Consider the following 14,639-nt stretch of genomic DNA (forward strand, 5'->3'; position numbering starts at 1 on the left):
AATACATTATTACAACTAAAAATTTCACATTGGTACAAATTCAGAAAGTTTATCTAGATGTCATGGGTTTTACATGCATGTATGCGGTTTTTTTTTTATAAATTTTTTTTAAGATTTATTTATTTATTCATACAGAACTGGGGTACAGGCCAGAGATGTGGAGGGTGAGAGGATTCACCAGAGACAGAGTGGGGAGCAGAACAGGCAGATCGACAAAGTACACTGCTGAGGGGAGCAGCAGGCGGGTCAGAAGAGGTCTGCCGCGCCATGTGGTCACCTCCGGTGCAGGCGGGGATCGAACTCATGTGGAAGTGGCTTTAGTTTCTCAGTGCAGTGCTTTAACCCGCTGTGCCACCAGGGAGGGCCATATATGCGGTTTTAAATTGTTAATAGTATATACTTTGATAAAATAAATACAATTTACATGTTCATTCATTACTTTTCCTTAGTTTTCTTGGACTCCATATATTTTCCTTTTATTTTAATTTTTAGTAACAAATCCAAAATTTTGGAAAAGCGTCTACGGTATTTAAATGACCACTTCACATACAACTTATACTGTAATATATGCCGATCACTATTTGAGAAAGACAAGCTGCTGTTTTCCTTTTTATTATGTGCCAACCTCCTTCTGTAAGTTTCATGCTTTTGAGTTACTTTTAAAACCTAACTGGCAAATCTAGTTGTTAAGGATGATTTCCACAGAAGTATATCATGTTTTAGATCTGCTTTCTTCATGATTTTACTTACACATTTCTCTGATAACTAAAGTCCTTACAGTATTTGTGTTCTGATGTTCATTTGATTTTTGAATCACATAGAAAAGTTTAAATATGCATGTACAATTCCATAAATTCTTACAAAGCAAAAATCTGTGCAACTATCAGTTGAGAAAAATTCTTTTCAGATTGATTTCTTTTTTTTAAAGATTTATTTATTTATTTATTTGTGCATACAGAACTGGGGTACAGGCCAGAGGTGCAAGGGTGGTGAGAGGATTCACCAGAAACTAAGTGGGGAGCAGAACAGGCAGAATGGCGAAGTATGATGCTGAGGGGAGCAGAGGCAGGTCAGGAGAGGTCTGTTGCGCCATGTGGGTCACCACCTCCTGGACAGGATAGAACTCATGCTGAAGTGGCTTTTTTTTTTTTTTTTTGATTCTTAGTGCTGCGCTTTAACCTGCAGCATCACCAGGGAGGGCCTTCAGGTTGATTCTTTACATATAGTTAGGGTCCTTCAGTGTCTTTTCATGATTTGATAGCTTCTTTCTTGCACTGAATTTCAGTGTCTAGATGTGTACTGCAGTTTACTCACCTGCTGGAAGATGTCTGGTTGCTTCCAAGTTTTAACAATTATGAATATGAAATTGCTATAAACCAAAAGTAAAATAAAGTTGCTATAAACATTTGTGGCATGTTTTATGTGCAGTAAATTTCACCTCATTTGATTAAATACCAAAGGGTGTGACTGCCAGATCTTGTGTAAGAAGCTCCCCCTTGTGTTCTTTTCCAGTCTCTACTAGAATCCTCACAAGAAGTACCCACTATACAAATTCCTAGTATTCATTTGATTTGTTTTTTAGGGAAAGAGTAGTTAATCTTGCTTGTGATTCATTTTAAATCTTACTTGTTATAAACGCTTTGAAAGAATAGTCGTATTTTTTTCTTCTTTATTCTCTTTTCTCATTACACCCATCTTATTTTCTCACACATTCCCTGTGTCTTTTACCCTTCATCTATATTTTGTATCCCTTTCATCTCTCAAAGCTTTGTTCATTCATACCCTTTGATTAGTTATAATTTTTTTTAATTTTAATTTTCTGTAGGGTTAGAATACACCTTTTAAATTACCACAGTTTATCTTCAGGTTAAATTATGCTATTACATATTATGTATCTTTATATTTCCTCTACATATGTTGTGAACACATAAAAGAAGAATTTATATTACAAAAATACTTAATCTCCCTCCTAGCTTTTGTCTTAATGTTGTCATGTTTATACTTCTATGTTTTTAATTCCATAGCACATTGCTTTTTTGCTCTAAATATTCAATTTTCTTTTAGAGACAACTAAATAATAATCATAACAATGTTTTTTGTGTAGGTTCAAATTTAAATCTACCAGAAAGTTCTTCTAACATTTCTTATAGTGCAGTACTACTCACTACTGTACTTAAAACTTATGCATATTGGGGGGGGAGAAACATCAATTTTTCTTTCAGATATTATATTTTTTATCTTTAGAAGTTGCATTTGGTTATTTATATCACCTATTTATTTCCATTATATTCATCTTATTTTTTAGCTTCTTTGACATATTTACAGTAGCTCTTTTGACATTCTTGTCTGTGATATCATCTATAATCACTTTTATATCTACTGACTAACCTTTCTGCTGGTTATAGATGCTGTGAATTTTACACTGGTGACACCATTTTTTTTTTAATTATTACTTTAAAGAACAGTTATTTTCGTAAGTAAATTACCACTGAATTAGTTTGAGCTTTTCAAGGCCTTGTCTTTAAGATCTCTTATGGCAGTTTTAAATAGACTTTATTCTAGCTTCAGTACTAAGGTTTGATCTCTATGATTTAGTCTCTGAATTCTTATGGAATTCAACAAAGATTCAACTCTGGTTGATAATAACTCATATTTCCATGAGAGCTTTGATGGCTATACTTTGATGGAATATAAAGATACATAATATGTAATAGCATAATTTAACCTGAAGATAAACTGTGGTAATTTAAAAGGTGTATTCTAACCCTACAGCTTTTTAGGCATTCTTTGGCGGCCTTTTTCACCCTACTCACATATGGTTTGGCATTTAGTAGATTCTTCAGTTGCTTTCCAAGCATCTTCCTGCTCTCTGGTATTTTGTCCCCAAATTCCAGTACCTTCAGCCTTCCTTAACTCTAATCTCTGTTTCTTCAACTCAGCAGTAGTGCCAAATTAATTTTTATCATCTCCCTGTTATGTGGTCTAGAAATGCCTCTAGGAAGATATTTATAGCAACCATAGGGATAACCTTATTTGTCTCCCTTTTTGTCAGGGACTAGTCTTGTACTGGCTATTGTAAAATTTCCAAAAGCAGTTGATTCATTCATTTTGGCCAGCTTTTTAGTTATTTATAGCAATAAGCTAAATCAGTCCTAATTATTTTATCAATATGCTATAAAAATAAGAATTTACTTCATTTTAAAATCAACAATTTATAGCAGTCCTTATTTTGGAAATACAGAGCAAAGAAAGAGATTGAATACCAAGAACTGATGTTTCTTTTAACTGGAGGAGTAAGCCTTCAGAGCGCGGAGAAAAATCCTGATCCAACTTGGCTACAGGATAAAAGCTGGGAGGAAATTTGTCGTGCAAGTGAATTTCCTGCCTTCAAAGGACTCAGGTAGTTGTTTAAACCTAATGACTTGGCATTGAATAGTAATGTGTAAATATGTTATCTAGTGGTTTTTAAATGATTCTATGGCTATCTTGATTTATTTTCTGGCTCAGCAATCTCTCAAAAAATTTCCCAATTGAAGAATAATTGCTTTGTTTTTCTGTTCTATTTAGGGATCATTTTTGTGACCATGTAACTGAGTGGCGGGAAATCTACGACAGTAAAGAACCACACAATGCTAAATTTCCAGAACCTATGGATAAGAACCTAAATGAATTACAGAAAATTATAATTCTTCGATGTTTAAGGCCTGATAAGGTAAAAGAAAAATGTTTTCTATTTGGAACTCAGATAATTTGCTATTTATAAATTATTGGATTTAAAGTTTTACTATTTGTTCGTTCACCCTCATTTCAGATATAGGTTTCCAGTTTTCCTCAACTTGGAAAAATTTGGCCATTATTTCCTCAATTATTTTTTGCCACCCGACCCATGATTCCAAGTAAATTTGCTTTAGACTGCTTGATAAGCCATACACCTATGGTACTGTTTTATTTTAGTGTTTTATTTAGTAATATTTCTATTAATTATGTCTAATATCTTAGTGTACAAACTATGCTTCAGTTTGGGTAGTTTCTATTGTTATCATTTAGTTTGTGGTTTTCTTCTTTTAAAGTATCTAATCAATGTTAAATCCCATCCAATTAATTTTTTTGTTTCAAATGTTATATATGTTTTGCTCTAGAAATTTCTTTTGCCCCTTTCTTTAATTCGATTTCACTTTCATTCTATTAATATTTTTCTTTAAATACTGGAACCTATTTCTTTACACTGATAACTGTTTTTCAATTGTTGATTACAAATTTCTGAATCTGTTTCTATTGACTAATCTATTTCTTGGTTATAGATAATATTTTACTGCTTCTTGGAATACATAGTAATTTTGACTGGATGTTGGATATTTTTGAAGATTTGGGTATTCCATTAAATATTTTATAGTTTCATACTGCTTACTGAGCATTCAGTAAATAACATATATAGACCAAAACCAGTCACAACCTGTTTCTGTGTAGGCTGTGAGCTAAGAGTGGCTTTTATTTCTTAGTTATTTTTTTTTAATTTAGGCAACAATGGGTTACAAAACTGCATAGGATTTAGAGGGCTAAGATATACCTAACATAAACCTTCAGGTTTATCCAAATTATATACACTAAGAATTTCCTCTAAATTTCTGAGATTTTTTTGTAACTTTTCTTCCATGTCTGATTCTGTTGAATTCCCTCCCTTTTTTTCTTTGTGAGCTTGACTAGACATTTTTCTAGTTTATTTTTTCAAAAAATTAGTTTTTGGTTTCATTAATATTTTGGATTTACTGCTTTATTTTTATTTACTTTTACTTTTTATTATTTAGTCCTTTCACTGGTTTTTGGTTTTGATTGTTCACCTTTTTCTGCTTTCTTAAGGTGAGAAATAAGATTATTTTACTTACCTTTTTCTTATTTCTTAGTGTAGTCCTGCATTGCTGTACATTTCATAGAGAGCCTTTCATTTTGTAATTGCATGGTACTTCATTATATTTATAATTATATAACATAACAACTTTATCCAGTTTTTACTGATGGACCTTATCGATATTTTCAGTATTTATTATGTTATCTACTATTAAAAATGCTGCAACGAATAACTTTATTCAACATTTATATATCATATGTGTAAATACCTCTCAGAATAAAGTCCTGGGAATAAAATTGCCTATTCAGAAGATTTGCCCATTTGTCATTTTATAGATATATCTTTTATGCCTTCTATGAAAGTTATACTTGATTACTATTTCATAGCATTGTATGAGGATGTCTGTATCCTAAATCTTTTGCCCACATAGCATGGTACTAATCTTTTGGATTTTTGCTAACCTGTGGATTTGAGGAATTTGGGGGTGATCAAGGATAAAAATATGACCGCAAGGTGGCAGTGGTATACATGAGTGTTATTACTTACAGGTTTACATATTGGCAAGGGAAATACTGCATTACAGGTTTTCATATTGGCAAGGGAAATGTCTATCATTTCAGGATTCTATCTTGATGCTAGAAGCTGAGGAAGAGATCTGTTATTTTGAAGGGGAGGAGAGCAAGGGAATTCTCAGGAAAAGGTGGGATGGCATTCAGAAAGGGTGCTTATGTAAGATAGGTAATGTTACTTAGTACCATGATGCCTAACAGTCTGAGTCAGAGCTCTTAAGGGCAGCAGTCATTTGGGATTTTTATGTTCTGGGCTTATTTAATCTATGCAGGTAGATATTGGGTTCAAAGTAGGCAAGTTTTCAAGGACTAAAAACCTCCTTATTTAAGTTTTGTTTAAAACAATTGAGGTTGGTGAAAGCAGGTTTTGAGCTAACAGGTTTCATCCTGCTGTGAAGAAATAAGCCTCAGGTTCAATTCAAAAATTGTCATTATTTTAATTATGTAAAAAATCTGATAGGTAAAAAATTAGGATATAGGCTAAGCTGCTATAAAAAGAGACCTAAAATACATTGGCTTAAATACAATCAATTTCTCTTTTAAAAGTCTATAGAAGTAATTCTGTTCATGAGGTCAGCCAGAAACTCAACATTTTCTCTCATCCTTGAGAAGGCCCCTAAAGTGTAGTCCTTGGCAAAATGATAACTGGCTCATGAACACCACCTTTATTTAAAAGGAAGAATACTGAAGACTACTAAATTCCATATAAAAATATGATCTGGAAACTTCCAATATTTTTCTACTTGTATCCCTCTATCCAGAATATCATCACATGACATTTAGTTGCAAGAAAGGCTGGGGAAACTTGGGGTTCAATTACCAAAAAGAGACAAAGAAAGGGAAATAGTTTACAGTATCTGCTGTACTGAAGTTCAACATCTTTCTGTGTTTAATATTCATTTTCTATAAGCTATTCATCCCTTCTGGCCTTTTTTGTTTGTTTGTTTATTAGTCTTGTCCTATTGATTTATAAGCACCTTTTCTGTGTTAGGGGTTTTTGCCTATGATATTCTATGATATACTGCATCATTTTCTGAACAATTATACTCTTATTCTTTGAGGTTTTCAGTCATAATTAAATTGTTCTGTGAAATAAAAACTACCCTGAAGATCATTTATTTTCTCTCTTCAACAGATAACTCTAGCAATAACAAATTATGTGACTGACAAACTAGGGAAAAAGTTTGTAGAACCTCCACCATTTGATTTGACTAAGAGTTATTTGGATTCAAATTGCACCATTCCTTTAATTTTTGTGCTATCTCCAGGAGCTGATCCCATGGCCAGTAAGTACATATATGGTGAACTTTTAAGAAATCATAAATAAATCTTACTCATTTTTTTGTGATTATCAATCAGCTAGTAAATTCTATATTTATAAGGTAAGATAACTATTGAGATTTCCACAAATAAATACGTGTACACTGAAAATAAGGCATATTTTATAACTTTTAGAGTTAACAGTGAAAACATTTTTTTTTTTTGTGCTCTCATAGGTCTGCTGAAATTTGCAAATGATAAAGATATGTCTGGAAGTAACTTTCAAGCTATTTCACTGGGACAGGGACAAGGACCAGTTGCCGCAAAAATGATAAAGACAGCAATAGAAGAAGGAAGTTGGGTTTGCTTACAGAATTGTCACCTTGCTGTCTCCTGGATGCCCATGTTGGAAAAAATATGTGAAGATTTTACCCCTGAATCCTGTAACTCATCCTTTAGACTTTGGCTCACAAGTTATCCATCCCCCAAAGTATGTTTATTTCTATGGAGTCCAGTACATGTGCCTCACTATCTGTTATGTTGAATTTCTTTTTTTTTTAAGATTTATTTATTTATTCATACAAAACTGGGGTACAGGCCAGAGATGCGGAGGGTGAGAGGATTCACCAGGGACAGAGTGGGGAGCAGAACAGGCAAATCGACGAAGTACACTGCTGAGAGGGGGACAGCGTGCAGGCCAGGAGAGGTCTGCCACACATGTGGCTATCCTCTGGGGCAGGAGGGGATCGAACTCATGCGGAACTGGCTTTAGCTTCTTTGTGCTGTGCTTTAACCCACTGCACCACCAGGGAGGGCCACATTGAATTTCTTAATCCAACTTTAAAGGTTTACCAGTAAGAGGTTTTAAAATTATCAGGAGTCCTCCATTATGCCTGTCATTAATCCACTAATGTATGCATTTTTTAGGAATCAAGGTGATAATCTTGTGAGTAATGCTTTCTATCTATTTTGTCTTAGTTCCCAGTAACAATTCTACAGAATGGAGTAAAAATGACTAACGAACCTCCCACGGGTCTTCGGTTAAATCTCCTTCAATCATATCTAACTGATCCAATTTCTGATGATCAATTTTTCAGCGGATGCCAGGGAAAGGAACTGGTAATTCTCAATCTCTGGCACTTTTAAAATGTGCTTTTATAGTGAGAACATATGAAAATGTAAATATCTTATTTAATAATGTTAAACTTCAGGCATTTCCTAGGAAGACAGAAATTGCACCTCTCTACTGCATCGTTTTATTCCCAATAGATTGTGTTCTGCTTCCCACATAGTGGACATTCAAATAAATATTTGTTACATGGATGAATGTGTTTTAGTTTATAAACCAAAATCCAGTAGTATGTTTAAACTTAAGACTAATCATCAATTTTCACATCATTTATTTATGTGTTTATCATAGGTACCCAAATATAAAGTAGTGAGAATCAAATAGATTTTCCCCCAAAAAATCCTACCTTCATGGAACTTTAATTCCAGTAATGATATTTTGACATATTAATAATGCTTTTCAGTGTACCCATGGAAAATAGTTTTGTATATAGTATTGGGGACTTAAGGGTTTCAGTGAATAGCTCTCATTTTCCCTGCCTAAATTCTTATCAGTTAAGAAACACGGAAAAGTATAAACTTATGAGAAGCAAGTTACTGATTATTGATATAGACTAGGTTGGAAGGTGTTTTTATCTGTAAAGAAATGCAGTTTACAATCTAGTCAAGGGAAACCTATGCAAAGCAAGCTTATTCATAATCCCGTAAACTTGGAGTGTGGAGTCGTTAAAGTTACAGATGTCAGTGTCTCACTCCTGGAGATTCTGATTCACTAAGTCTAAAGTGGGATTCTAGAGCTGGTGTAAATAAATAAACATATAACAAAAGAAGTCCAACTATTAACAAGGTTGGGAATGATTGTTGTAATAGAATTATGAACTATGGGAAGACAAAGGGGGAACAGAAACAAGCATTTTTTTGAGCCCCAGCAGGTTTCACGTAGTTTCCAAGTCTTACAACACTCCTATAATATAAGTATTATTACAACCTTGTTTTTTAAATAAGGAAACTGGGGCTCAGGTAAATTATCAAAGGCATTCAACTCATAAACCTGAGATGTGGGATTTGGTACCTAGGTCATTCTGCCTCTTCCCACTTTTGTGTGATTAACTCTTCTTGAAAAGAAGCTGTTGAAAGAAAATCTTCATGAAGAAAGAGACATTTGAAGTAGGTTCAAGAGTATGTCTAACAGCACAGAATTAAAAAGTATGAAAGGGAAACAAGCAGCTCATTTAGGCTAGAATGGTAGGAAATGAGTGGGAAGTAATATTGCTCTTGATCTTAACTAAAAGGTCAAGAAGCAATGAGAATAGGAAGTAATATTGGGGTGAGATTGTGAAAGTCTTTTTATGCCTTGGAGTGGAGTTTGGATGAGTCAGCACAAACCAGCACCACATCACAGAAAAAAAAGCAGAGGCATACCCCCTCGATCAATGGTATTTTTAGATAGAGACAGCAGTTTCTGCCTTTCCCTTGAATTAGTCACCAACGGTATCCGGAAATATATAGAAATTAGTTTAAAAATACTCTTTGGGGGAAAAAACCTGCCCCCCCCCAGAGAAGAGATTAAGAAAATATTTTTTTAGTGTATAAGGTTTTTTGGGTTTTGTTTTTGTTTTTGTTTTTTACAATAGTCTGGTTTTTATTTGAATCTAGTTAGCAAGACTGTGGCAATCTCTTCAGATGTCCTTTGTCATATCTCTTTAACCTACAGCTACAATTGTGAAGACAGTTTTTTGTGAGTTCAGTCTCATCTTAAACTGATCGCATATCACTTCAAGCATGCCCCTTTATACTTTCTGTCCCTAAGGAGAATTTTCACCCATAAGCACAGCTAAAATGTACTCTAAAATGTAGAGGAATTACTCCTTAAGAAAGCCCATTATGTGGAAAATATATGCAAATAAGGTTATTGATCTTATTGCCAAGTGGTTTTTCACCTGACAAACATTTTAATACATTTAATTGTCAACTTAATATAATACATGTGTAGTTCTCGACAATGAACACTTGAAACATAAAATGTTATAATGCAATTTATTTTGATTAAATTTTCTTCAGTTAAAAAATTGTTTCACTAAAGCATCCATCCAGTATATATAAAATATGTTTTGATTCATATATAACATTTCAAGAGGATGAGATTCAGTGAAGCTATGGTATACTTATATTTTAATATAGAAATACTTTCTACTACACACATGAAAATAGTTGGGTGAATTTTTACTGTATTTGAAGATATTTTGAGATGGTCAACTTAAAATATATGCTATGTAGCATACTTTGAATTTATTTGAATAGCTCTCAAAGAGATCATACTCCTTCAGAGTACTGACATAGGCATACATGAGATAATGAAATTTTCATGGACAGAGTAAACAAATAATGGTTTCAAAGATGATCTCCAACTGGAAATCACAAAATCAGTAATTATATATTGGGATTTATTCATATCATAATGATTAATTATTCTCTTCCACTTCTTATCTCAAATATATACCAATAAGTCTACAAAATCACATCAGAGTATTGAAGTTGTAAATATGAAAAAAACAAAGTAGTATTAGTCAATATTCTGGTGAGTAATAAAATATTTTTAATAACTAGTATTATAATTTACCTAGTTTGGAGATTTTCTTTAAGTCAAAAGGTTAATACTTATTATGTAAGCATTATTTTAGATTGCATATCTTTTTAAAATAGAAGTCTATAGAAATAAATGGGGATAGAATCTTAAAATAAAAGATCATTGATTCCCATCTTTTTACTGGTAGAAATCTGACCAGAATTCTTTCTTCTATAATTTTTATATATTTAAGGCATGGGAGAAGTTGTTGTTTGGAGTTTGTTTTTTTCATGCCCTTGTTCAAGAGAGAAAGAAATTTGGTCCTCTTGGTTGGAATATTCCGTATGGATTTAATGAATCAGACTTACGTATCAGTATTCAACAACTACAGGTAAAATTTGAAAGGAACTAACATCAATGGAGAATTTCTGTGTACCAGACCCTACAGATTCCCTTTCCTTAGAATATCTTACTGAATTCTCCCAATACCATAATAGATGTGTAACTAGAAGTAATAGTTATATCTATGAAACACTGTCTCCTTTTGGATTTTTTTCCCTGTAAGTAATAGGAAATATTATTCAAATTAACTTTTATCCATAATGAAATTTATTATCTGATATAAAAAAAAGTTGTGCAGAGGAAGAATAGATTCTAGAGTTGGTAGATTCAGCAACACAAAAATATTATCAAGAATCCTGTTTCCTTGGTTTTTAAGACCAATTTAGTTGGTATAGCCTACACTTGGAGAAAATTTTGCTAAAACCACCAAACTGTGTATATAACCAGTTCGCTGAGGATTGTCCATCTTCTGACCAGGCTCTGACATGAAGCCTCTGGTGTCATTAACCTTTCTAGGTCCAAGATCAGAATCTGCAGACATAGGTTGAATCTATTTTTCATTTCTTCAAGAACTAGGAATTTGAGAGAAGATTGATCTTTAAGCCATCTTCACCTGGTCATACCTGCAGGCTACCTCTCTCCAAAGGGGGAAGACAGCAAACTGATAGCTAAGTAGGATAGGTAACAAAGGAATGAGTTGTAAGTCTACCTCTTCCATATGACAAAAATTTAACATGGATTTCACTTGAGGTCCTGCAGTTTTGAAGAGGAAAGGGACACACTGAACATATGCCCTACCCTAACCCCAAAGAAAAAAGGAGAAATTTTCCTTTTTTCACAAATCACTTATCCCTCAAGATCATCTTCCCTCAAGACTCCTAATCATATCTCTTGACATGTATATTCTTCCTGAAAACTGGGAGTCTTAAAAAATTAGACCCCCCTTTTAATTTGGCTCTGGAGACTTGAGACTTTTCCCCCTTAATTGTATAACACTTATGCTTTAAGTCCTGCACAATAAGGTAGAAAAATTCTTAACCAGTAACTCAATATATATAAGATTCCTATATTTAAGAAAAAAGTATGGGATCTGGAACTGGAAGAAATAAACCCAGACCTTCATGGGAGTTGAGTAAGACCATGTAAAAGCTATGCAAATAGTGATTTTTTATATTATATTATATTGTGACTACAGTATTAAGGAATATCAATACAATATTGTTTTAAGGAATACAACACAGTATTTATTGTGACTACAATATTGTGGCTAGAAAAGATATGTGTTGTCTGTCACCGGAGCTGCCATATTATGTGAACCAGACTCTGGTATGAACTTAAGTTTGGAATTGCTTTGTTTCATCACCTTTTGAACAGACCTTACATGAGGCAGCTGGTTCTCAGCATTGGCACTATTGTCATTTTGGGCCAGATCTTTGTTGTGGGCGGCTGTACTGTGCATAGTTTAGTAGCATTCCAGGACTTTACCCACTAGAAACCCATAGTATCCCCATCCTTACACTAATTATGACATTATAAAATGTCTCCCCATATTGTCAAAATCACCCCATTGACAATCAGTGCCCCCAAATAAGTTTTATACAAATGACATGAAAAATTCCTGTTTTTTTAAACTATATTTTTGTTTTTAACTAAGTTTCAAAATTTTTTGTCATTACAGTGGCTTCCAAACTAGCAATATGTGTTTATTTATGAAAAAAATTAAGATGCAGATAAAGTGATTTAAAATAAAACAACCCAAAACCCACCAATGATGATAATTTCCTTCAACCCCATTCCTTTGAATATAGTGAGATGATAGATGATTAATTGATCTTAGGTATCTAAGATCATGTTAAAATTGAAACAATGCAAAGACTTAAAAGTTTGCCTCACTTTATTTTTCCTTTGTTTCAGTTATTTTTAAATGAATATGATACAATTCCATTTGAAGCTATCTCTTACCTAACTGGAGAGTGTAATTATGGAGGAAGAGTGACAGATGATTGGGACAGACGACTCCTCTTGACTATGCTGGCTGATTTTTATAACCCATATATAATTGAAAACCCTCATTACAAGTTTTCTCCCAGTGGAAACTATTTTGCACCTCCAAAAGGCACCTATAAAGACTACATTGAGTTCATTAAGGTAACTGATATCACCAAAAATAAGGTTATATCTGAGTGTGACTTTCTAAAAGCAAATAGTAAAAGATTCCCCTGTAATGTTTAAGGTTAAACAAGTATTATGGTTCAATCAACTTTCCATTTCTCTAGTTTTAGTAATTATTGAAAATTGAAAAGATTTAATTCTTCTGATATTTGATGTTGATTTTTAACTTTTTTGGGTCTACACATGACTTATGAATTTACATATCCAGTAATAATGTGATTGCTTATTTAATCTATTTTCTGATAGAAACTTCCGTTTACTCAACACCCTGAGATATTTGGATTACATGAAAATGTTGATATCTCTAAAGATCTTCAACAAACGAAAACCCTCTTTGAATCCTTGCTCCTCACCCAGGGTGGCTCAAAACAGACCGGATCCTCTGGAAGTTCTGACCACATTCTATTAGAAATTACCAATGGTATTCTCAAAAAGGTAGTATTTAGCTTAAAATATATTGCTTATAACATTATTTAAAAAAAAAAAAGAATACAGAAATACAATCTGAAAAAACTCCATCTAGAAACATTATAACCTTGATTGAGATCCCTTAGTTGTGGATGAACTACTGAACATAGGATTAACTGCCATTTCTAAACATAAATAATGGAACTACTTTTTCAAACTGGAGAAAATAGTCTGAAGTTGCTAGTTCAAGGAATGAATAGTTCTAATCTCTACAGAAGAAACACAGGAAGTAGCATCCCAGCACTAAATTAACTGCCACAGCTTTTCTGCCCTATAATACAGACCCATGTAAAGTGGAATTATTCTGGTCTCACCAGGTCTTTTTGTGTCTTCAATGGAAAAAAAAAAACTATGGTAACATTTTTTTTTTATAGTAACTTTCAATAGATCAGTGGTCCTAAACATGCATCATGCATGCATTATTTCCTTCCAATGTATTTATTCTTATATTTCAGTGTCAGGCAATCTGACAGAGCAGAACCTTGTCCATCTTAAAAATCCATAGACAGCACCATAGACTGTCCTACTTTCCCATTGGTATCTTTTACTTAAACCACCCCAGGAGAGAACCTGCTCATCTCTAGCCTGGCTGTAGCCAGTGAAGAAAAGAAAGGAGCAGTATTGTCTGCTACCCTTCAGTGAAGGCAGGCTAACCTCCTCTAACCCACACTCTGGCTGCTGCAACTACTGTTGGGTCTTAAGTCCTTGACCCCTACCTAACTATTTTTTGTGATTTGTCTCTGTTTATAAAAGTTGTCACCCTTGCTGAATAGAAGCTCTTATAAGGTCACTAACAGAAAGTTACCTGGTAAGAGCATTTGGTCTATACTTAGGGTAGAAAGGTTGTGCTGAACCAAAGAGCTCTTAAGTTTCACTACCTACTATGATTTGAAGAATTTTGTACCACCCAAGGACCATAATCCCACTCTCTTAGTTTTCCATGATTAGGAAACTTTTCTGCACCACTTTAGAAATGTGAATTCCAGAATCTTGGGGTTAGATCATCAATCCCAAATTTCCCTTCATCACTTCTCCAGGATCCCTGAGATGACTTGTGGAAGTCAGCCACTCAGTGGTCTCTCTCCCTTCTCCCTGGAATGCTGCTGTAAACATAGCACATTATTTGATAGTGCGGTAAGCAAAGTTGTTTGGAAGAAGTTGATAATAAAACTGATTGGAAATAATACAGCAATTATGAAATGGTAAATTGGTTTTCTCAATGGAAAGTAAGATTCCTTTTACAAAAGGATATTACTCAACTTATCAGAAATATGTATCTTCTAAAAAGTGATATCACTATACACTGAAGAGTCTAAAGGTCTTAGGAATAGAAATCTGTGAGTTTAAA

At 33.5% G+C, this 14,639-nt stretch overlaps 1 protein-coding gene across 1 annotated transcript in view; it reads left to right on the plus strand.

The window, feature by feature from the left end:
* The window catches only part of DNAH12 (dynein, axonemal, heavy chain 12), a 130,284-nt gene that overhangs the window by 107,688 nt on the left and 7,957 nt on the right, over positions 1 to 14,639 (plus strand). The window contains exons 59-67 of the mRNA XM_012735164.1: positions 493 to 633; positions 3,242 to 3,400; positions 3,568 to 3,712; positions 6,551 to 6,701; positions 6,912 to 7,165; positions 7,654 to 7,794; positions 10,563 to 10,700; positions 12,566 to 12,799; positions 13,070 to 13,258. Coding sequence (XP_012590618.1) covers positions 493 to 633; positions 3,242 to 3,400; positions 3,568 to 3,712; positions 6,551 to 6,701; positions 6,912 to 7,165; positions 7,654 to 7,794; positions 10,563 to 10,700; positions 12,566 to 12,799; positions 13,070 to 13,258 — 1,552 coding nt within the window. The remainder of the gene's footprint in view (positions 1 to 492; positions 634 to 3,241; positions 3,401 to 3,567; positions 3,713 to 6,550; positions 6,702 to 6,911; positions 7,166 to 7,653; positions 7,795 to 10,562; positions 10,701 to 12,565; positions 12,800 to 13,069; positions 13,259 to 14,639) is intronic.

This window comes from Condylura cristata, unplaced genomic scaffold, assembly GCF_000260355.1.
Source record: "Condylura cristata isolate star-nosed mole 26May11 unplaced genomic scaffold, ConCri1.0 scaffold00004, whole genome shotgun sequence".
Taxonomy (NCBI): Eukaryota; Metazoa; Chordata; class Mammalia; order Eulipotyphla; family Talpidae; genus Condylura; species Condylura cristata.